This window comes from Pseudophryne corroboree, chromosome 7, assembly GCF_028390025.1.
Source record: "Pseudophryne corroboree isolate aPseCor3 chromosome 7, aPseCor3.hap2, whole genome shotgun sequence".
Classification (NCBI taxonomy): Eukaryota; Metazoa; Chordata; class Amphibia; order Anura; family Myobatrachidae; genus Pseudophryne; species Pseudophryne corroboree.
The window spans coordinates 73,880,694-73,905,480 of NC_086450.1; the positions used below are offsets into that span (position 1 = coordinate 73,880,694).

The 24,787-nt window shown below is 46.8% G+C and overlaps 1 protein-coding gene across 2 annotated transcripts in view; it reads left to right on the plus strand.

Annotated features, from left to right (window-relative positions):
* The window catches only part of NCKAP1 (NCK associated protein 1), a 249,712-nt gene that overhangs the window by 129,726 nt on the left and 95,199 nt on the right, over positions 1 to 24,787 (plus strand). For both annotated transcript variants that reach the window (XM_063933318.1, XM_063933319.1), the window contains 3 exons: positions 11,353 to 11,509; positions 13,430 to 13,486; positions 13,745 to 13,841. In XM_063933318.1, the coding sequence (XP_063789388.1) occupies positions 11,353 to 11,509; positions 13,430 to 13,486; positions 13,745 to 13,841 (311 nt within the window). The remainder of the gene's footprint in view (positions 1 to 11,352; positions 11,510 to 13,429; positions 13,487 to 13,744; positions 13,842 to 24,787) is intronic.

The following is a 24,787-nucleotide window of genomic DNA, read 5'->3' on the forward strand; positions in this document are numbered from 1 at the left end:
AAGACAAATACCTCACATGGAAGACAGTGATGTTATTGGCCCTGGCTTCTGCTAGACGCATTTCAGAATTGGGGGCCTTATCGTGTAAAAGTCCATACTTGGTCTTTTACGAGGACAGAGCGGATCTCCGGACTAGACAGCAGTTCCTGCCGAAGGTTGTATCCGCGTTCCATCTGAATAAACCTATTGTGGTTCCGTCTTGTTCTGACGCTTCAGCTCCTCCGGAGTCTTTGGATGTGGTGCATGCTTTGAAGATCTATGTCAAACGCACAGCTCGGGTCAGGAAGACTGATTCCTTATTTGTGCTCTATGATGCGCAGAAAAAGTGTTGTCCTGCTTCAAAGCAGTCCATTGCTTGTTGGTTTAGGCTTACTATCCCATAGGCCTATATGTCGGCAGCCTTGCCTGTTCCTAAGTCTCTAAAGGCCCATCTACTAGATCAGTGGGCTCTTCCTGGGCAGCTGCCCGTGGAGTCTCTGCTTTGCAACTATGCCGAGCGGCTACCTGGTCGGGGAAGAACACCTTTGTGAAATTCTACAAATTTGATACCCTGGCCAGAGAGGATACCCAGTTTGGGCAGGCGGTGCTGCAGCAGTCTCTGTCCCCGATATCCCTTATGGATGCTGGAGAAAATAGGATTTTAAATACCTACCGGTAAATCCTTTTCTTGTAGTCCATAAGGGATATTGGGCGCCCGCTTCTGTGCGGTTACTTTCTGCAGGTTCTCTGTTATAATAATAATAATAATAATAATAATTTTATTTATATAGCGCTCTTTCTCCAATAGGACTCAAGGCGCTTAACAGATACATAGCATAATATAGTACAGAAAATAATGAAGTACATTTTCATAAAATACAGAAGCATGAAGATACTAAAAGGGACATTATGGAAATGCTTGAGTAAACAGAAAAGTCTTGAGTCTACTTTTGAAGGATTCTATAGTTGGGGCCTCTCGCACTGTGCGGGGAAGTGAGTTCCATAGAGTCTGAGCCGCATGACTAAAAGCTCGACCCCCAGATGAATTACGGTAGATTCTAGGTACTGCTAAAAGTCCTTCATCTACAGATCGCAGTAATCGAGTGGGGCAGTATGGGGTCAGAAGCTGTTTCAGGTACCTTGGGCCTTGGTCATGTAATGCTTTGAAACTCAGTAAGCCAATCTTGAAGATGATTCGCCATCGTACAGGCAGCCAGTGAAGGGAGTAGAGGATGGGTGTTATGTGGCTAGAACGGGGCTGGTTGGTTAACAGCCTGGCAGCTGTGTTTTGCACCAGCTGTAAGCGCTGCAATTCTTTTGCTGGTAGACCAAGGTAGAGGGCATTACAGTAGTCTAAACGAGATGATACAAATGCATGTATGACTTTTGACATATCATCTGAGGGAATTAAGTGCTTGATTCTGGCTATGTTCCTCAGGTGAAAGAATGAGGATTTGATTGTGGCTGATATCTGATGTTTAAGTGTCAAGCCACCATCCAGGACAACGCCAAGATTCCGCACACGATCACTGGTCTGTAATTCTGAATCCCTGTGTGTAAGTCCAGTTGGTTGGCTGTGCTGCAGTCTTGTCCTTTGATGTTGCGGTCGTATCATAAGGACCTCTGTTTTATCCGGGTTCAGTCGCAGCCAGCTGGCGCTCATCCACTCCTGTCGCTCAGCTAGACAGCCATTTAGGGTTGCTATTGGGTTTTCAGTGCCCGGAGCAAAGGACAAGTACAGTTGTGTATCATCTGCATAGCAGTGGTAGACCAGGCCATGGCGCCTGATTATTTCACCCAATGGGAGCATGTATACTGCAAAAAGCATGGGGGATAGTATAGAACCTTGTGGGACACCACATGGCAATGGCACTGGTGGTGATGAGTATAATCCAGATGATACTCTCTGTGACCTGCCTGTGAGAAATGATTTGAACCAGCTTAGGACTGTGCCAACCAGACCACAGAAATGTATCAGTCGCTCAATCAGAAGCCCATGGTCCATGGTATCGAATGCTGCCGAGAGATCCAGAAGGATTAATATTGAACAGTCACCTCTGTCTTTTGCCATCAGAAGATCATTTAACACACACACCAGGGCTGTTTCACTGCTATGTCTTCTCCTGAATTCTGATTGAAATGGATCATAAATATCATGGGTTGTCAGGCGGGTTTCCAGTTGATTTGCAACGACTTTCTCAATAACCTTTCCTAGGAAAGGAAGGTTTGATACCGGTCTGTAGTTGGTCATGCAGTCGGGATCTAAATTAGGTTTTTTAAGAAGCGGTCTAACAATTGCTTCCTTTAGGGGTCCAGGAAAAATGCCTGTCTGCAAAGAGCATTGAACAATTTTTGTAAAGACAGGACCAATTATATCCATACAACCTATTAGAAGCTTGGTTGAGGCTGGGTCCAGATCACAGGTGGTGGGACGCAAAATCCGAGCAATTTCTGCAGTGTCCTTTACATCCACTGGATCAAAGCTGGTCCATGAAGGCAGGTAGCTTATATTGGCAGGCTTTGTAGTTTGGCACTCCTTTGATGGCACTGTGGAGATTCCAGCCCGGATGGTGGATATTTTATCTGCAAAGAAGTTTGCAAACTCGTTGCATCTTGCCTGGGAGAGGGTCTCATCAGTCTGCAGGCATGCTGGCTTGCAAAGCATCTCCATTGTGCGGAAAAGTTGAGCTGGCCTATTGTTTGCTGCTGTGATCTCATTTGACAGGAACTGTGCTTTCTTACGAGTGATTGTCGATTGATTTTCTTCGTTATGCTTTATTAGTTTTATTTTGTCATCCACTAGGTTAGTCTTCCTCCATCGTCTTTCCAGTCTACGCCCCCTTTTCTTGAGATCACTAACACTGTTGTCGAACCATGGAGCTTGACGTTGTGGTTTACGAGGTCTTAAACGCACTGGGGCGATAATATCAATTGCAGCCATAACATCCCTATTATAATAACGGACTAGGGAACAGGGATCTTCACAGGTTATGCGTTACCTGTTCAGCTGTTGCTGTTACTGTGATCACCTCCGCAAGACCACTGGAGTCATACTATTGAAACACGGTACAGATTAAGTCCAAACAGTGCACAGTTTGCGTACGGAGTACACAATTATTTTTTATCCAGATAGTATTTTGTACTGAATCTGTTACATTTGGTTACCAATATCATTAAATTTTTCCTATCTCATGAACAGCATCTGTGAGTCATAATCTTAAATATTATCAAATGATAATATAACTTGTGACCTGTATGAAAATGCAAAAAAGTTGCAATCGCAAACAATCAAATTGCATGCAATTCAATCTGTCCAATTTGTGACCTGTATTAAGAAATGCCTTCATCCAGTTGACCTGACTTCAACAATATGTATATATACACACCACAGTGAGACGCTGGCGGTAATTTATCGTATTAAGAAAAAGATTTTATAGCACTGCGTTCAGTGTATAATAAGTAATTAAACAAAAAGTACAGCTACCAGATAATGCTGTAACTATAAAACAAAGTTACAATATTTATTGATAATGGCAATGTATTACCATCAATTCACAACTATTTACACATATAGAATTAGAACCAATAAAATTATGTAATACTGAAACTAAATACATACTGGATCCCGGTGGTCACATGACTGACCGTGGCATCCCGACATTTAAGATCCCAACATCGTATTGGTAAGTATTTCTACAACTCCCCCTTCCTCTCCCCCCTGTCACCTGCTCTAACCCTCCCAGGGGTGGCGGCTGGGGCTAACCCTCCCAGGGGTGGTGGCTGGGGCTAACCCTCCCAGGGGCGGCGGCTATAGTTAAAACCCCCACCTTCCGCCCTAGGCCCTAACCCAGAGGTTCTCAAACTCTGTCCTCTGGGGCCTACACAGTGCATGTTTTGCAGGTCTCCTCACAGTATCGCAAGTGAAATAATTAGCTCCACCTGTGGACCTTTTAAAATGTGTCAGTGAGTAATTAATACACCTGTGCACCTGCTGGGTTACCTGCAAAACATGCACTGTGTGGGCCCCCGAGACCGAGTTTGAGAACCTCTGCCCTAACCCATACCCCATTACTCGCCTTTGGCATGTCATGATCTGCTGCCAGTCCCCTGAGTAGTATCCGAATTCCGGCATGTGTCACATGACCGGCGACAGCCGGGATACTGAAAAAATGCAGTAAATGCTGCAGCAACGTAATGTAATGTATCCTTATATAATAATTTGCAATTAATAGATGTTCACATTTCAAATAAACATATGTAAGGGACCCTCCTGAAAATTAAGCCACAATGAAATAAACTTCTATCCAACTTGATACTTTATGCATAGTTTTAAGTAAAGATACATTTTGCTTTAGAGCAGGGGTGGGGAACCTTTTATTTACCAAGGGCCATTTGGATATTTATAAAATCCTTCGGGGGCCATACAAAAATCATCAACTTAAAAATTAGCCTGCCCCCAGTCAGTAGTTATGCCCCCAGTCACTTGTTATGCCGATTAGATTTGCCCCCAGTCAGTTGTTATGCCGATTAGATTTGCCCCCAGTCACTTGTTATGCCCCATTAGATATGCCCCATTAAATATGCCCCCTAGTATCGCCACTTACACACACACATTAAAAGAAAAAAACAAAACACAATGCTCACCAGCCCTGCTCCTGCTTCCGGACCGCTGCCCTCCCTCTCCTCGAAACTATGGGTGATGTCATGACGTCTCTCCCATAGCGCCGCACATGTAACCTGCCTGAGCCAGAAGCTGGAGCTCAGGAGTGAGCTCCTGCCTCCGGCTGCTGCTGAGGAGCCGGGTGCCCGCAGGTGGTAAAATCTCAGCGGGCGCTCTGCATCTCCTCTTGTTTGGGTGAGCCTGGGCGGGCCGGATCAAGTGGCTTTGAGGGCCTTATACGGCCCTCGGGCCTGAGGTTCCCCACCACTGCTTTAGAGTGTTGGGCCTTTTTTTTGTTTGGTCTTCGCTCTGCTTCTGTTCTAGCCAGTTTATTTTGTGAGCACACACATATTTGGGATTTATCCTGTCACTGCATTGCAGTATGATCTGACTGGTAAAATCAGAAAGATTCCAGTATTAAATGACGCCCACAAACACGCATTGCAAGGCTTGGCAAGCAGCAAACTAATATTCCTAATAAAGTGGTTAGGGTTTTGAAACCATAACTGGGTTTTAACTTGTGCAGTGCCAATGTAGTATTGGGTACAGTATAAGGAAAATCTTGCAGGTGCTCAGCTGAAAGAGAACTCCATTCTAAACAGCATATAGTGCCAGATGTATTAACCTGTAGAAGGCATAAGGAAGTGATAAACCAGTGATATGTGCAAGGTGATAAAGGCACCAGCCAACCAGCTCCAATATGTAAATTAACAGTTAGGATCTGATTGGCTGGTGCCTTTATCACCTTGCACATATCACTGGTTTATCACTTCCTTATGCCTTCTCCAGGTTAATACATCTGCCCCATAGTTCTCTAAAGTACTTCTTAGGGGGCCTATACATGTGTGTATGGGGGACAGATTGAGGAATGATGCGCGCTCCCGCATGTCGCTCAGCGTTCATTAATATTGAGCTGACATGCAGCTCAACCCGTCAGTGTCGGGCTGAGCTGCATGTTCGGGAATGGTGGCGATGACGTCACTGAGCAGTATCATTTAACGAGAACGTTCAGTGAGTACGCACTATATCATTGAATGCTATATCGTTCAATGATATAGTCGTCCATCGCTGCATTCCGCCGTCGGGTAGTGTGTACCCGCCTTTAGACCATAAGGGCATTTTACCTAATGTAATGTAATACTGTACCTGACACCTTATTGGTTTGCAAGATAAATTCCAATTGATTTGTTTTTGGGACTGTGCTGTGTGTGTGACTTGTTCCATGCCCTTCTGTGTTTCATCCTCCCAGTATGGCAAACTATTTAACGTTTACAATCTGGTTACAGTGGGCTAAGCCCTCCTATTCGCCCCCCTCACATTGGGGGGTAATTCCAAGTTGATCGCAGCAGGAATTTAGTTAGCAATTGGGCAAAACCATGTGCACTGCAGGGGAGGCAGATATAACATGTGCAGAGAGAGTTAGATTTGGATGGTGTGTGTTCAGTATGCAATCTAATTTGCAGTGTAAAAATAAAGCAGCCAGTATTTACCCTGCACAGAAATAAAATAACCCACCCAAATATAACGCTCTCTGCACATGTTATATCTGCCTCCCCTGCAGTGCACATGGTTTTGCCCAATTGCTAACTAAATTCCTGCTGCGATCAACTTGGAATTACCCCCATTATTTCCAGTTTCTCTACAATAAAACCTATTGCCTGGAAATGATTGTGAACAACATTTATTTTATGTTTTTATCTTTTTAGAGCTAGGATTTAATTCTTAGTGACCTTGATTTTTTTTGCGCGTGTTATTTTCGTGATCTCATCATCCATTCTATTTCTGTAGCTTAGTATTGAACTTTTACTTCTATAATTCATTAGACCTTATAGTCTGTTTATCACAGTCCGCATCACTCAGGGCTGTAATGTTTTTTTCCCTTAGAAGTAAAGCTTCAATATTCAGAAATCTTTGAACAAGAGTTCAAGGCATTTACTTCCCCCACTTCCTGGTGCTCACATCTGAGGTGCTCTGCACTGCCACCTCAGGCCGATCAAAGTTACTGCATCAACATGGAAGCTAATTCAGGAATAACTAATACAGGTTGAGTATCCCATATCCAAATATTCCGAAATGCAGAATTTTTTGAGTGAGAGAGTGAAACCTTTGTTTTCTGATGGCTCAATGTACTCAAACTTTGTTTAATACACAAAGTTATGAAAAATATTGTATTGAATGACCTTCAGGCTGTGTGTATAAAGTGTATATGAAACATAAATGAATTGTGTGAATGTACACACACTTTGTTTAATGCACAGTTATTTAAAAATATTGCCTAAAATTACCTTCAGGCTGTATGTATAAGTTGTATATGAAACATAAATGTATTCTGTGCTTAGACTTCGGTCCCATCGCCATGATATCTCATTATGGTATGCAGTTATTCCAAAATACGGAAAAATCCGATATCCAAAATACTTCCGGTCCCAAGCATTTTGGATAAGGGATACTCAACCTGTAGTAGTAGTAATAATAATAATAATAATTTTATTTATGTAGCGCTCTGTCTCCAAAAGGACTCAACTTGACACAAATAGTATATAAATTGCTATATAAACAGCTTTCGATAACTGAAAGAAAAAAAAAAGCCTATTATGTTGTTTTTTTTGCTCGTAATCAGCCACAAGCTAAATCTTTTTTTTTTTTTTTTTTTTTATAGTACTTTTTTATTTAAGGAAAAGCTTTGAAAATATTGATATTTGTAGTTTCCATATGGGAACCCGAACTCGCTTATATACAGTGATTTATATAGCGCAAATGTATTATGCAGTACTTTACAGAGAATGCTTATTCATAACCGTCCCTGCTCCAGGGGAGCTTACATTACATGTTCCCTATAACATAACGCACATATTAGGGTCACCTCTTCTTAGTCATCAGCCAGGTAACCTACCTGTATGGTTTTGTAGAGTGGTAAGAAATCTGAGCTCTGGGGGAATGCACTTAATCACAGGAAGTACATACAAACCCCACACATACAGTGATCGCGCTGAGCCAAAAAAAAAGTGGGTCCCAGGGACCCCTCACTTTTGAAAATTGGAGTCCTACCGGTCTTTTTCTGGGTCCCATCGGAATGAAGGTTTTAATTAATCTTAACCTTATTTGGACTCTACAAAAGTGGTGCAAGGTGGGGAGAATGGGGTGACAGTGCTGCTGGGCTGCGTAGCATGCAGGACACCCTGCACCAGAGCTGGAAATAGACATTTTGTGGCCTTAGGCAGAAAGTGAATTGGTGTCCCACCTCCCAGACCGCAAAGCATAGGCAATGCGCGCCGCAAAATTTTAGGGGCGTGGCTTCATGGGGAAGGGGCATGACCACATAAGTGCCAATTCACATTACACCACACAGTAGTGCCGCTTATACACATTGCACCAGGTAGAACCTCCTATGCACACTGCACCAGGTACAGCACGTTATACACATTGCGCCAGGTACAGCACGTTATACACATTGCGCCAGGTACAGCACGTTATACACATTACACAAGGACAACTAACATTTAATGATGTGAACGTAAATCCGAGGCTGTTAGCAGATGGTGACCTCAGTAGTATATTATGGAGAAAATTAAAACCTTTCCTTACCATATTAAAAAATAAAAATAAAAAAATAAAAAGACTTGATCAATTGTCATTTTGAAACAAATACTCCTGCTGCTTGCTAGGTAATGCCAACCTAAACAACATGGCATGTAATAAATGCATTTAAAAGCTGAAACCCTCCACAAAACACCTAACCCCCTCAACTATCAGGCAATCCATCACCACATCACCTGTGGTGATGGGGAAAAACACAGCCAACCACAGCTCCAGCCCCCCTCCCTCCGAAGACGCCAGCCAGGGAACCTTTACAGCTGCAATAAAGCTAGTAGTCACCGACCACTTCTTACTCCCGGCACCAGCTGCACTGTCGCCGCGGGAACCCCGGACCCCTCAGCAAACCCAGGCAGACACTCTCACGGCCGTGACTAACACGCGTCACGGCCGCAGCTATACATAATACCGCCACCAATACTTCACCGGGTGGCCATAGCGGACTGACTCACGGGAACGCACCACACGTCAGCAGGGATCGGCGTCCGTGATCTAGTGGGTAAAGCTGGGTAAAGTGACTGGGGCTTCCCGCGGTGCCGTCTGAGGCAGTGGCTGCGCTGCCGCTATTGCTTTGAGAGAACATCTCAAAGGCAAGAGCGGTAGCGCGGCCACTGCCTCAGACGGCACCGCGGGAAGCCCCAGTCACTTTACCCAGCTTTACCCACTAGATCACGGACGCCGATCCCTGCACATTGCCAGCACCTCTCAGCGTCCCTGTGGCAACCCCCGTCCCCCATCCATCAGCCGCAATATACACTCACCGACACAGAGTCACCCGGCCTCCGCAAGCAGCCAGGCGCCAAAGAGGAGGGGAAACTGGCTCCACCTCCTCTTTATATCATTCAGCCCGAGGCCAGCGTGTCAGTTAAACAAATCCCCCTTACAGATTGGCTAATAAGGAGCGCGTCCCCGGGGACCCTCCCACTTTGTAAACTGGAGTCCCATGTCTTCAAAAACGGGTAAAAAACGCGCTATAGCGCGTTTTTGCGATCACTGACATACAGGGCTTTAGTTAGGAATTGCTAACACTACCACCGCCATGCTGAGTAGTGTTAGACTGTATTGTGTCTGATGTCTGAGCCTAAGCAGCTATGCATGTAGAAGTTTGATATTCTATAGTGAATTCGGGCTCCAATGCAGAAGAGAAGATGGACTATGTTTATATGAAACATCATTATACTGAGCCTGTTTCGGATTTGTACACAAAAACGATGGTTTATGTAGAAATCTGAAGGCAGCGGAACATTGATTGACATGCTGTGGCGTTTGGGGGGCGACGACTGGGACTGTTCTGCAAAACGTTGTCTGGCACAGACTTCCTCAACCTGGCAGAGGTGGAGATCTGCGACAGGTGGACTGTGATGATGATCCAATGCTACTACTTCGGACGCAGCACGTGGATCGCAGATGCTGTCTAGTTCCCTACAGAAACCTCCTACTGCATTTGCGTTATTCGTGTACGGTATTGTACTTCCGCTACCCTGTGGTTTTGCAGTACCTGACATATCTGAATCAGGCCCACAGTCTTGATACTGTACTTCCCTAAAATATAATTTGATTGTGTATATATGAATAAAGCTACCATACATTTATTGCATATGTACAGTCATGTTAAACAAAGTTCTATTTATTTTGATATTTTTATTGTTTGATTTTTACATTTTAGGACGTAACAATAGCCATATCTATGTGAAGTCTTAAAATGTCATAAATCTTATCTCATGTGACAAACGGCATCAGATTGACTTTTTTTTTTTTTGTTCAAAAAAATATACCGCCAACATGAAGACTCCCAAGGGGCTTATTAACCACTTAACTGGTGAATTTTTTCCCAATAAAACGCTCAGAAATTGTTAGGATTTCTTTATTAGTCAGGTGAAGAATCTGTATTTAACGTCATATAAAATGACTTTAGTACCAATAAAAATAATTTGAAAATAATATATCATTTTTCCAAACATCGGTCACGACCATCGAAAACATTGCAGCTTTCAATTTGAAAGCCGAGACAGCCTCCAGGTACACAGGGGGAGCTAATTTACACTTGCCCAGCTGCTGCTATTGTTTGCAGCTGCTGGACGGGGATCCTGCCGTGCTGATCGATCGGCAGCCCGGCAAACACTTGGGGAAGGTGAAGGGAGGCAGAGGGACCTTCCTGTCCCCCTGACAGCAGCAGCGGAGGGAAGTTTCTCTTCCCTGCAGCGGCAAACACTGTTTATCTGAATGGTAGCATCCTGTGCGACCAGGTCAGATAACGCACTGCCTGGTGTGGTCGCATCTGAGGCGACCATGCCAGGCAAGTGGTTAAGCAACTATCTGCTGCCGAACTTACTGCCTCTTGCGATAGGTTCAGCACTGTGCACCTCCTATATGGTGTATACTCTGTTACACGAGTATACTGCAAAGCCAGAGGCCGATAAAGCTACCTCAATTATAAGTCACTGCACATAAGCCAAACCTATTATTACCCGATCAACATTAGGATTTATGGAAAATGTTTCTCAACAATGACCATTCTCACTCTGGCTACACTAATTATGCCTCTTATGATCTAGGTACAGTATTTGTCCAGCTTGTGCCACCACGAAGTTTATTTGTCATTAACCATTTATGCTGTGATCTTAGCAGTGACTACATGTCCCGTGCATAGTGATATGACACACTGTACTGCTGTAAAGCCCTGGATGGCTCTGACTACCTGTAATGTACTATGTGTCACAATTTTGTCTGGAGTCAAATCGCTAAAACCCAGCTCCAGTGATATCTGGCAAAGCCATGGCCATTCCCAGACACTTCCAGGTTAGAGCAGACGGTGAATTCTCCAATGGGTCCACTCTTACCCTGGATTACAGACTGATTATTGTGCTTCAGGCTACTTTACCTTCTCCAACAACCCAGCTGGGTAAAGGACCTGCACATACTGCAAAGTCCTGCGTTCTCGTATTGCATTGACTTGCACCAGTAACTCTAGGATGTGCTATTCAGTAAAGTAGAACAAATGTTCTCTTACTTACTATTATCATACAGGTTTGTTTTTAACTGGTGTTTTATATAGAGATTATGATATCCATCATTTCCCGCAAATTGACTGTTAATATTTTTTTTTTCTTTCTTTCCAGTCGGATTTATCCTCTGTCATGGAATATTAAATACAGACGCTACCGCCCTGAATCTGTGGAAGCTTGCGCTGCAGAGTAGTTCATGCCTTTCCCTTTACAGAGATGAGGTTTTCCATATCCATAAGGCGGCAGAAGACCTTTTTGTCAACATCAGAGGGTAAGTCACCATAGGGATTACTGCTTATTGAGATGACGCTTAAGCGGAGTACACACATGCGATATATATCAGCCATTCAATCCAACAGCTGACATATTGCGAGTGTGTATCTCTGATATGTTTGTGAACGGCATTGCTTACAGGAACATTGCATAGACCCTGAAGCACATATCTGCACATGTGGCTGTGTGTAGGGGTGGTCTTACACTTGCTGCAGGGACCGCCGGTGGCTGACATCTCAGCTGCACAAGCACATTTAAATGCCCTCCCAGTTGTGATGTTAGGCACAACACATTGGGCAGAGGATTGGTAAGTGTATGCCCTGATAAAGCTAAATATTTATCTTATAACATTCACTATATATTGGTAAGAGACTCAGTACGCAATGGGCGTACGGGGTACCGTAAGGGTACGCACTTAGCGTAGCAGACGCTAGGAAGTGGTCGAGACGCACGCGACACGTTCGCTCACGGCTTAGCTGGGTATCGAGCACGCTATAGTCGGTCCGAGTACCGTAATGCTACGCTACTAGCGTAGCGGACGCTGTGCCCACAAGAGGAACACGAGCGGCGCAGACACTCACAGGATGACACACAGTAAACCTTGTATGCAACACAATGAAAGGCTGATTACTGTAAACCTTGGTTTTGTAATGTGAACACAATGCAATGCTAATTAACCTCTATTATATAAAAGCCTCTTGAGCGATTGAGACGCTCTGAATACTCTCAGCAATGTAATAAACACACAATACCTTGCTAAGGTTCCAAAACCTTTACTAACGAGATTTAGTTATGTAAAAAGGGAAAATACAGTTAACATCTTATACACTACAGACTAACATCAATATCTAAACATAATACCTACACATATACAATATACAACAGCGTAACAATAACAGAGAGAGAATATGGCAAATACAAACAGAGAACAAGTTGGTTACAGAGAAAAACTTACACACTGGGGAATGATCGCTGCGCAGTCCTGGTACCAGCTCTCAAGTTAGTCAGTGATGAAAACCTTTTGTGGAGAGTAGACTGAGCTGGCCCAAGCTGGCTGCCTTATATACACTGCATACAGTACACTACAAAGGGGCCTACAATCTCATTGTTCATTGGACGCAGGAATCTGTCCTTACATTATAACAAAAGGTCATAGGTTGATTCAAACAGGTGGGCTGTGACTATTTCATACTGCTCAGGTGGGAGGGAATCTCAGGATTCCCGCCGCATGGATAATGAACTGCAAATATAGTAAATGTCCATAAACTTCTTATAAACATAATTATTCGCAGGAGCGATTAATTTCTCTCAAACCGACACCGGAATGTTTCTAATAATATACTCTACCGTTGCATACCAAACACCACTGCTCAAAACCTGTCTGACCCTTCGTATCATGCAAAGAGGGATTTCTCTGTCCATAAACCAGTTACACTAAACAAACTTACTGATATTATTAAGGAGACCATAACCTACAAAATACACTATTTGGATTAACTATGTGACAATTGAGTCGCCCGCCAGACGCACACAAACACTACCGTAAATGCACCTACCACGCGCTTGGGCGCATGTCCGTGGAGGCGCCGTCACGCAACTGCGAATATGCGCACGCACGGGAGAGAATGTGCACGTGCAGCGGGCAAGCGCATGGGGTTAGTACAAGGCATGAGAATAACGATATTTTTCGACTTTGACAGCTCTTACCAATCGTCTGGTTATCGTATTGGCCAAATGGCTGATCCTTCGTCCACGTGTGGACCCGGCTTTAGAGTAGAACTCAGTGCAAACACTCCTTCCCCCTTTCCCCCAAGTCTAAGAACTGCTGTGTTTGGTGGATACTTATCCCAGTTTCAGTTTAGGTGTTCACGTTACAATTTTTCCAGTCGTACTCAAATGCTTGCTTTCTTGTTTTCAGCTACAACAAACGCATAAATGACATCAGAGAATGCAAAGAAGCTGCCGTATCACATGCGTAAGTAGCACAAGGAACCTGCATAGAAATGTCTATCTTAAAATAGTATTATCTTTAGCTCTTGCTGGGCAATTTAATGGTACAGAAAGGCTTACTTAAAAGGCTATTTAGGCCGTAGCTCTCCCAAGTTGGATGTTATGGCACCCTGCTCTCACGTGTGTTATCAGCTTAAAGCCTTTCTGTACGTGTATTTTTACTACGTTTTTCTTTTGTATAGAAATGTAAAGAGTGTATTAATAGTGTATTCTCCATACATAGGGGAGCAACACATAGAGAAAGGCGCAAATTCTTAAGATCGGCACTCAAAGAACTTGCCACTGTGCTTTCTGATCAGCCGGGACTACTGGGGCCCAAGGTATGTACTGTTAGGATAGAATATATATATATATATATATATATATATATATATATATATATATATATATATATATATATATATATATATATAGTATTTGTTATATTAATGCAATCATTAAACAAATTAATTTATATATGTCTCTATTCATCCATGGGGGGCTCTGGGTTGATGCTGGGTATACATTGGAGTCAAAGCTGGGTTGCTGGTATGGTGGTTGTGCTGGGGAGTGGGGGTCAGATCCTCTCTACACCGCTACCAGATCACCAGGTTGCTTTTGGTAATGCGGCACTCTCTGGCATAGAGGCCATATTTCCTGCTGTTCTATCAGACTGAGGAGGACAGCTTTCCCCATTAGCTCCTCCACCATTCCTTGGCGCATCCTCAGCATTAGGCTTACCCACCAAAGAGCTTCTCCTCCCCTCCTGATGCTGGGCAGCCATTTTAACAGTGCCTGCCTTGCACTGGAAAAAGAGACATCGAGCTCCTGCCGTCCATATTCTTCACACCGGGTGTCAGGTTGTTGTCACTAGCTCCTTCCTCCCCTGTCACTAGCATCTTCCACCCAGCTGCTGGGTGGGGCGTCCTGCTGTGCTGACTGAACAGCAATGATCAGCAGCATGGCATACACTGGGGGAGGGTGCAGAGAGGCAGAGGGACCTGCAGTTTCTCTTCCGTGCAGCTGCACATGATGTTTATTTGATTGGTTGCATCCTGCACAACCAGGTCAGATATAGCACTTGCTGGTGGTATCGCATCTGATGCGACCATGCCAGGCAAGTGGTTAAGGACCCTACCCACTGAAAAATGTATTGTAAGCCCATTTATGCCAGTGCAGTGGCAGACATGTGTCCAGCATTAGTATCGGTGTGGGTTACTAAGGCTTAGTCCCTTGGGCAAACTCCATTGAGGAATGTCTCCGCAAAGGTACCCACCGATCGGAATTACTGTCCAAAGAGCATCTTTTTCGTGAAGCCAGGTTTTATCTTTGCACTGTTGCCATAGATTCAGAGCTTCTATCCTCTTAGTCTCTGCGTCATCTGTTTCCATCAGGCGGGCCTTCTGGCTACGATCCTGGCAGGCATACTTAAATTCCAGAAACGCATTAGAGGCTGTCCCCTTCTCAGGGGATGTCTTGTTTGGCCGAAACTTGATAAGATTGTGGCGACAAGTAGCAGTGTCCAAAATGGCTTTTTTTTGCCATCTGTGGCTCCCAAGTCAAGAGAGTTTTACTTTCGATCATTATACTCCAGGTCCTCTACCAAATCTTGAGGTCACCAGTCCTGGTTGACCCACTGTCCTGCTCCAAAATCTGCTGACAAGCTTGCCTCATTACGGGGCGGGCCCCCACCTACAGTGCGGGAGACAAAGTTCTGCTCTTTTCCGAGGACTGGTTACAGACCACTTCATGTGTGTGGGTACTGTAAAAGGCATCTTTTACAAAGGTTACGCGCTCACATTGCGAGTATGGCCTCCCACCCAATTTTATTTCCACAGGCCTTTCCTCTGATCCCAGATAAGCAGGGCCTTGCAGACTTCCATACACACTCTTCTGGCCTCCCAGTTTATCGTCCGAGTTCCACATTCTCAAATAGGCATTGGTTTTTACACCAATCTCTTTTTGGTGTGGAAACCGGACAGTTAGTTTCTCTGACGTCCTAGTGGATGCTGGGACTTCCGTAAGGACCATGGGGAATAGCGGCTCCGCAGGAGACTGGGCACAAAAGTAAAAGCTTTAGACTAGCTGGTGTGCACTGGCTCCTCCCCCTATGACCCTCCTCCAGTTAGATTTTTGTGCCCGAACGAGAAGGGTGCATGCTAGGTGGCTCTCCTGGGCTGCTTAGAAGTAAAAGTTTAAATAGTTTTTTTATTTTCAGTGAGTCCTGCTGGCAACAGGCTCACTGCATCGTGGGACTAAGGGGAGAAGAAGCGAACTCACCTGCGTGCAGAGTGGATTGGGCTTCTTGGCTACTGGACATTAGCTCCAGAGGGACGATCACAGGTTCAGCCTGGATGGGTCCCGGAGCCGCGCCGCCGGCCCCCTTACAGAGCCAGAAGAGCGAAGAGGTCCGGAGAAATCGGCGGCAGAAGACGTTCCTGTCTTCAAATAAGGTAGCGCACAGCACTGCAGCTGTGCGCCATTGCTCTCAGCACACTTCACACTCCGGTCACTGAGGGTGCAGGGCGCTGGGGAGGAGGGCCCTGAGACGCAATAAAACACTGTAAAAACCTTATATGGCTAAAGAAATGCATCACATATAGCTCCTGGGCTATATGGATGCATTTAACCCCTGCCAGTTTTCCTGAAAAAAGCGGGAGAAAAGGCCGCCGTGAAGGGGGCGGAGCCTTTCTCCTCAGCACACAAGCGCCATTTTCTTTAACAGCTCCGCTGGAAGGACGGCTCCCTGACTCTCCCCTGCAGTCCTGCACTACAGAAACAGGGTAAAACAGAGAGGGGGGGGCACTATTGGCAGCTAATATATAAATACAGCAGCTATAACAGGGAGTAACACTTTTATATAAGGTTATCCCTGTATATATATATATAGCGCTCTGGTGTGTGCTGGCAAACTCTCCCTCTGTCTCCCCAAAGGGCTAGTGGGGTCCTGTCCTCTATCAGAGCATTCCCTGTGTGTGTGCTGGGTGTCGGTACGATTGTGTCGACATGTATGAGGAGGAAAATGATGTGGAAGCAGAGCAATTGCCTGTGTTAGTGATGTCACCCCCTAGGGAGTCGACACCTGACTGGATGGTCGTATTTAAAGAATTACGTGACAATGTCAGCACTTTGCAATAAACTGTTGACGATATGAGACAGCCGGCAAATCAGTTAGTGCCTGTTCAGGCGTCTCAGACACCGTCAGGGGCGCTAAAACGCCCGTTACCTCAGATGGTCGACACAGACCCAGACACGGATACTGAATCCAGTGTCGACGGTGAGGAGACAAACGTAATGTCCAGTAGGGCCACACGTTACATGACCACGGCAATGAAGGAGGCATTGAACATTTCTGACACTACAAGTACCACAAAAAAGGGTATTATGTGGGGTGTGAAAAAACTACCAGTAGTTTTTCCTGAATCAGAGGAATTAAATGAGGTGTGTGATAAAGCGTGGGTTTCCCCCGATAAAAAACTGCTGATTTCTAACAAATTATTGGCACTATACCCTTTCCCGCCAGAGGTTAGGGCACGTTGGGAAACACCCCCTAGGGTAGATAAGGCGCTTACACGCTTATCAAAACAAGTGGCGTTACCGTCTCCTGATACGGCCGCCCTCAAGGAACCAGCTGATAGAAGGCTGGAAAATATCCTAAAAGGTATATACACACATACTGGTGTTATACTGCGACCAGCAATCGCCTCAGCCTGGATGTGCAGTGCTGGAGTGGCTTGGTCGGATTCCCTGACTGAAAATATTGATACCCTGGATAGGGACAGTATTTTATTAACTATAGAGCATTTAAAGGATGCATTACTATATATGCGAGATGCACAGAGGGATATTTGCACCCTGGCATCAAGAGTGAGTGCGATGTCCATTTCTGCCAGAAGGGCGTTATGGACGCGACAGTGGTCAGGTGATGCAGATTCCAAACGACATATGGAAGTATTGCCGTATAAAGGGGAGGAGTTATTTGGGGTCGGTCTATCAGACCTGGTGGCCACGGCAACTGCTAGAAAGCCCACCTTTTTCCCCAGGTCACCTCTCAGCAGAAAAAGACACCGTCTTTTCAAACTCAGTCCTTTCGTTCCTATAAGAACAAGCGGGCAAAAGGCCACTCATTTCTGCCCCGGGGCAGAGGAAGGGGAAAAAGACTGCACCAGGCAGCCTCTTCCCAGGAGCAGAAGCCCTCCCCCGCTTCTGCCAAGTCTTCAGCATGACGCTGGGGCTTTACAAGCGGACTCAGGCACGGTGGGGGCCCGTCTCAAAAATTTCAACGCGCAGTGGGCTCACTCGCAAGTGGACCCCTGGATCCTGCAGGTAGTATCACAGGGGTACAAATTGGAATTCGAGACGTCTCCCCCTCGCCGATTCCTGAAGTCTGCTCTTCCAACGTCTCCCTCCGACAGGGAGGCAGTATTGGAAGCTATTCACAAGCTGTATTCCCAGCAGGTGATAATCAAGGTACCCCTCCTACAACAGGGAAAGGGGTATTATTCCACGCTGTTTGTGGTACCGAAGCCGGACGGCTCGGTGAGACCAATTTTAAATCTAAAATCCTTGAACACTTACATAAAAAGGTTCAAATTCAAGATGGAATCACTCAGAGCAGTGATAGCGAACCTGGAAGAAGGGGACTATATGGTATCTCTGGACATCAAAGATGCTTATCTCCATGTCCCAATCTTCCCTTCTCACCAGGGGTACCTCAGGTTTGTGGTTCAAAACTGTCATTATCCGTTTCAGACGCTGCCGTTTGGATTGTCCACGGCACCCCGGGTCTTTACCAAGGTAATGGCCGAAATGATGATTCTTCTTCGAAGAAAAGGCGTCTTAATTATCCCTTACTTGGACGATCTCCTGATAAGGGCAAGATCCAGGAAACAGAGTTCGGAGTAGCACTGTCTCAGGTAGTGCTACGTCAGCACGGGTGGATTCTAAATATCCCAAAATCACAGCTGATTCCAACAACATCAGTGCATCAATGCACGAGAGTCCTGGGAAAAATGGTGGCTTCTTACGAAGCAATTCCATTCGGAAGATTCCATGCAAGAACTTTTCAGTGGGATCTGCTGGACAAATGGTCCGGATCGCATCTTCAGATGCATCAGCGGATAACCCTATCTCCAAGGACAAGGGTGTCTCTCCTGTGGTGGTTACAGAGTGCTCATCTTCTAGAGAGCCGCAGATTCGGCATTCAGGATTGGATGCTGGTGACCACGGATGCCAGTCTGAGAGGCTGGGGAGCAGTCACACAGGGAAGAAATTTCCAGGGCTTGTGGTCAAGCATGGAAACGTCTCTTCACATAAATATTCTGGAACTAAGGGCCATTTACAATGCCCTAAGTCAAGCAAGGCCTCTGCTTCAGGGTCAGTCGGTATTGATCCAATCGGACAACATCACGGCAGTCGCCCACGTCAACAGACAGGGCGGCACAAGAAGCAGGAGGGCAATGGCAGAAGCTGCAAGGATTCTCCGCTGGGCGGAAAATCATGTGGTGGCACTGTCAGCAGTGTTCATTCCGGGAGTGGACAACTGGGAAGCAGACTTCCTCAGCAGACACGACCTCCACCCGGGGGAGTGGGGACTTCACCCAGAAGTCTTCCAAGTGATTGTAAACCGTTGGGAAAAACCAAAGGTGGACATGATGGCGTCCCGTCTCAACAAAAAACTGGACAGATATTGCGCCAGGTCAAGGGACCCTCAGGCAATAGCGGTGGACGCTCTGGTAACACCGTGGGTGTACCAGTCGGTGTATGTGTTCCCTCCTCTGCCTCTCATACCCAAAGTACTGAGAATCATAAGAAGGAGAGGAGTAAGAACTATACTCGTGGCTCCGGATTGGCCAAGAAGAACTTGGTACCCGGAACTGCAAGAGATGCTCACGGAGGACCCGTGGCCTCTACCTCTAAGAAAGGACCTGCTCCAGCAGGGACCTTGTCTGTTCCAAGACTTACAGCGGCTGCGTTTGACGGCATGGCGGTTGAACGCCGGATCCTGATGGAAAAAGGCATTCCAGATGAAGTCATCCCTACCCTGATCAAAGCCAGGAAGGATGTAACCGCGAAACATTATCACCGCATTTAGCGAAAATATGTTGCGTGGTGTGAGGCCAAGAAGGCCCCCACAGAGGAATTTCAACTGGGTCGTTTCCTGCATTTCCTGCAAGCAGGACTGTCTATGGGCCTAAAATTAGGATCCATTAAGGTTCAGATTTCGGCCCTGTCGATCTTCTTCCAGAAAGAACTGGCTTCAGTGCCTGAAGTTCAGACGTTTGTCAAGGGGGTACTGCATATACAGCCTCCTTTTGTGCCACCAGTGGCACCTTGGGATCTCAATGTAGTTTTAGGGTTCCTAAAATCACATTGGTTTGAACCACTCACCACTGTGGAATTAAGATATCTCACATGGAAGGTGGTCATGCTGTTAGCTCTGGCGTCAGCCAGGCGTGTCTCAGAATTGGCGGCTTTGTCATATAAAAGCCCTTACCTAATTTTTCATTCAGACAGGGCAGAATTGAGGACTCGTCCTCAATTTCTCCCTAAGGTGGTTTCAGCGTTTCACATGAACCAACCTATTGTGGTGCCTGCGGCTACTAGGGACTTGGAGGACTCCAAGTTGTTGGACGTAGTCAGGGCCCTGAAAATATATGTTTCCAGGACGGCTGGAGTCAGAAAATCTGACTCGCTGTTTATCCTGTATGCACCCAACAAGCTGGGTGCTCCTGCTTCTAAGCAGACGATTGCTCGTTGGATTTGTAGTACAATTCAGCTTGCACATTCTGTGGCAGGACTGCCACAGCCAAAATCTGTTAAAGCCCATTCCACAAGGAAAGTGGGCTCATCTTGGGCGGCTGCCCGAGGGGTCTCGGCTTTACAACTTTGCCGAGCAGCTACTTGGTCAGGGGCAAACACGTTTGCAAAATTTTACAAATTCGATACCCTGGCTGAGGAGGACCTGGAGTTCTCTCATTCGGTGCTGCAGAGTCATCCGCACTCTCCCGCCCGTTTGGGAGCTTTGGTATAATCCCCATGGTCCTTACGGAAGTCCCAGCATCCACTAGGACGTCAGAGAAAATAAGAATTTACTTACCGATAATTCTATTTCTCGTAGTCCGTAGTGGATGCTGGGCGCCCGTCCCAAGTGCGGATTGTCTGCAATACTTGTATATAGTTATTGTTACAAAAAAATCGGGTTGTTTATTGTTGTGAGCCATCTTTTCAGAGGCTCCTACGTTTATCATACTGTTAACTGGGTTCAGATCACAGGTTGTACGGTGTGATTGGTGTGGCTGGTATGAGTCTTACCCGGGATTCAAAATCCTTCCTTATTATGTACGCTCGTCCGGGCACAGTATCCTAACTGAGGCTTGGAGGAGGGTCATAGGGGGAGGAGCCAGTGCACACCAGCTAGTCTAAAGCTTTTACTTTTGTGCCCAGTCTCCTGCGGAGCCGCTATTCCCAATGGTCCTTACGGAAGTCCCAGCATCCACTACGGACTACGAGAAATTGAATTATCGGTAAGTAAATTCCTATTTTTGCCCTATTCTAAACCTAAAATCCCTTGGGCTTCCAAATTTCTGATGGCGTTGCTTCTCTATATCATTCGGACATTGGAGCCAGGGGATTTAATGGCCTCACTGGATATCCAGGATGCGTATTTGCTTATTCCCATCCAGGACCTCCATCAGAGGTTCCACACGTTTGTGTTCAGGGAGGATCACTATCCGTTTTGAAACTTGCCATTTGGACACCAAGCGATCAGCATTCTCCCTTATTTGGACAGTCTGCTCATTCTGGCACAATTTCCGGATGTCCTTCAGGAACACCTGCTGCTCACCGTGGACGTCCTCCAATCCCATGGGTGGCTTATAAATTAGCATAAATCCTCAGTGACTACACCTGGGGTCCTTGCTCAATTTGAGTTCAGCAGATGTTTCTTCCCAAAAACAAACTAACAGCATTAGAGGACAAACTGTTTTTTTATTTTATTTTACGCCCAGGGTGTCAATTCATGCCTGCATGCAGATCTTGGACACACTTGTATCCACATGGGACATGGTGGAGTACAGTACACCCAATTCCATTCCAGGCCCCTTCAGCTGGTAATTCTATCCCAGTAGAACTTCGCCCATCTACACCTCCAGTCTCAAATTCTATCTCTAAACTCCTTAATTTGGTGTCTCCATCCCTCACACTTGGACAAAGGTCCCCAGTCATGGATCCCCTTCTGGATCCATGACTGTTCTTCTCACCACGGATGCAAGCCATTGGGGCTGGGGAGCGGTGACCTGTAAACACTCCTTTCAGGGTTGCTGAATGATGCGGGATTCGGTTCTCCCAATCAACATCTTGGAGCACCAGGCAATTTACAAGGCACTGTCAGGGCACTCTCCATCTCCAGCCTCAGTTTTTCCCTCTAGTGGCTCCATGGTATATGTCATTGGTCCTCCGGGATTTTCAATCTGCCCCCTTTGAACCCTTGGACACTGGGTCTTCGGTGAGACACTTTGAAGACTTGCCATAGCCTTAGTCTGTAGAGTCTCAGACTGGAGTACATTGTCCCATCGCTCTCCTTTCCTTGTTTTTCGCCATGATAGGGTTGTTCTTCAGACGCATCTCTGGTACCTACCAAAGGTAGTGTCCTGTTAACATATCAGCCAGGAGATTGTTGTCCCTTCCTCTCCGGCTCCGGAATCTTCCCCTGAATAGACATCATTGGATGTTGTTCGGACTTTCCAGATTTACATCAACAGAACTCAGGAAATCAGGAAATCTGATTTTGTTTGTGCGTTTGACTTCCGCAAAAGGAGTTGGCCAGCTTTGAAACACAAGCTTTAGCCCACTGGCTTAATTTCACAATTCGACAGGCTAACTTGTTGATGAGCCAGTCGGACCCGGGTGACATCTCCAAGTGCCGGCACTGCACCCGAGTGCAGTGTGAATGGCGGCGACTCAGGAATATCCCGGATTGGCACCACAATAGGAACGGGGTAAGTCCCTGGTCTGACCCGGCTTGCAACAGTGTTCCAAAGCTACAGTCAGACCCGGGACTTTGGTTGAAAAGGGTTATAAGTTTCATATGTTTATGTTGACATAGGGATTCGGTTAATATATCGTAGATCAGGATCCTGACGGTCAGAATGCCTACAGCAGAATACCGATGGAAAGTACTGTTGTTAGGGTTAGGCTGCGGGCACAGGGACAGTTAGGCTTAGGCTGCATTAGGGGTAGGTTAGGGTTATAATACTTAACCAAAATACATCTGGATGCTGCGGTCCTCATTCTAACTGTTGGGTTCCTGTGCACTGGGCTATCGAAACCAACCTGTTGATATAATGTAAAACGTTATTTACAATATGACTCTGTAGATTTCAGTAAGCAAAAAGTTAAATGTCTTCATCCTAATGCAGGGGTGGGGAACCTCCGGCCCGCGGGCCGTATAAGGCCCGCAAAGCCGTTTGGTCCGGCCCACCCGCTCCTCTCAGTGAGACGCCGCCGAACAGTCCGGCGGCAGCGTGTCTCAGCTGTCACCACACGGAGGAGAGCGCGGCTATTGTCGGGCGGCGGCGGCGTGTAGGACTTGAAACCAGCCGCCGGTTCGTGAGCCAATCAGGAGCCGCGGCTGCCGGTCCGCGAGCTCTGATTTGCTCTCGAACCGGCGGCTGGTTTCAAGTCTTACACGCCGCCGCCCAACATAGCCGCGCTCTCCTCCGTGTCCCCGCCGAAAGGAGCGGTAAGCGGGTCGGGGGGGGGGCGGCGCGGGCGCATCTGTATACCTGGCACTGTGGGGTCATCTGTATACCTGGCACTGTGGGGGGCATCTGTATACCTGGCACTGTGGGGTCATCTGTATACCTGGCACTGTGAGGGGCATCTGTATACCTGGCACTGTGGGGACATCTGTATACCTGGCACTGTGGGGGCATCTGTATACCTGGCACTGTGGGGACATCTGTATACCTGGCACTGTGGGGACATCTGTATACCTGGCACTGTGGGGACATCTGTATACCTGGCACTGTGGGGACATCTGTATACCTGGCACTGTGGGGACATCTGTATACCTGGCACTGTGGGGACATCTGTATACCTGGCACTGTGGGGACATCTGTATACCTGGCACTGTGGGGACATCTGTATACCTGGCACTGTGGGGACATCTGTATACCTGGCACTGTGGGGACATCTGTATACCTGGCACTGTGGGGACATCTGTATACCTGGCACTGTGGGGGCATTTGTATACCTGGCACTGTGGGGGGCATCTGTATACCTGGCACTGTGGGGACATCTGTATACCTGGCACTGTGGGGCATCTGTATACCTGGCACTGTGGGGGCATCTGTATACCTGGCACTGAGGGGCATCTGTATACCTGGCACTGAGGGGCATCTGTATACCTGGCACTGTGGGGGCATCTGTATACCTGGCACTGTGGGGGCATCTGTATACCTGGCACTGTGGGGACATCTGTATACCTGGCACTGTGGGGGCATCTGTATACCTGGCACTGTGGGGGCATCTGTATACCTGGCACTGTGGGGGCATCTGTATACCTGGCACTGTGGGGGCATCTGTATACCTGGCACTGTGGGGGCATCTGTATACCTGGCACTGTGGGGGCATCTGTATACCTGGCACTGTGGGGGCATCTGTATACCTGGCACTGTGGGGGCATCTGTATACCTGGCACTGTGGGGGCATCTGTATACCTGGCACTGTGGGGGCATCTGTATACCTGGCACTGTGAGGGGCATCTGTATACCTGGCACTGTGGGGGCATCTGTATACCTGGCACTGTGGGGGCATCTGTATACCTGGCACTGTGGGGGCATCTGTATACCTGGCACTGTGGGGGCATCTGTATACCTGGCACTGTGGGGGCATCTGTATACCTGGCACTGTGAGGGGCATCTGTATACCTGGCACTGTGGGGGCATCTGTATACCTGGCACTGTGGGGGCATCTGTATACCTGGCACTGTGGGGGCATCTGTATACCTGGCACTGTGGGGGCATCTGTATACCTGGCACTGTGGGGACATCTGTATACCTGGCACTGTGGGGCATTTGTATACCTGGCACTGTGGGGGCATTTGTATACCTGGCACTGTGGGGGCATCTGTATACCTGGCACTGTGGGGGCATCTGTATACCTGGCACTGTGGGGGCATCTGTATACCTGGCACTGTGGGGGCATTTGTATACCTGGCACTGTGGGGGCATTTGTATACCTGGCACTGTGGGGGCATCTGTATACCTGGCACTGTGGGGACATC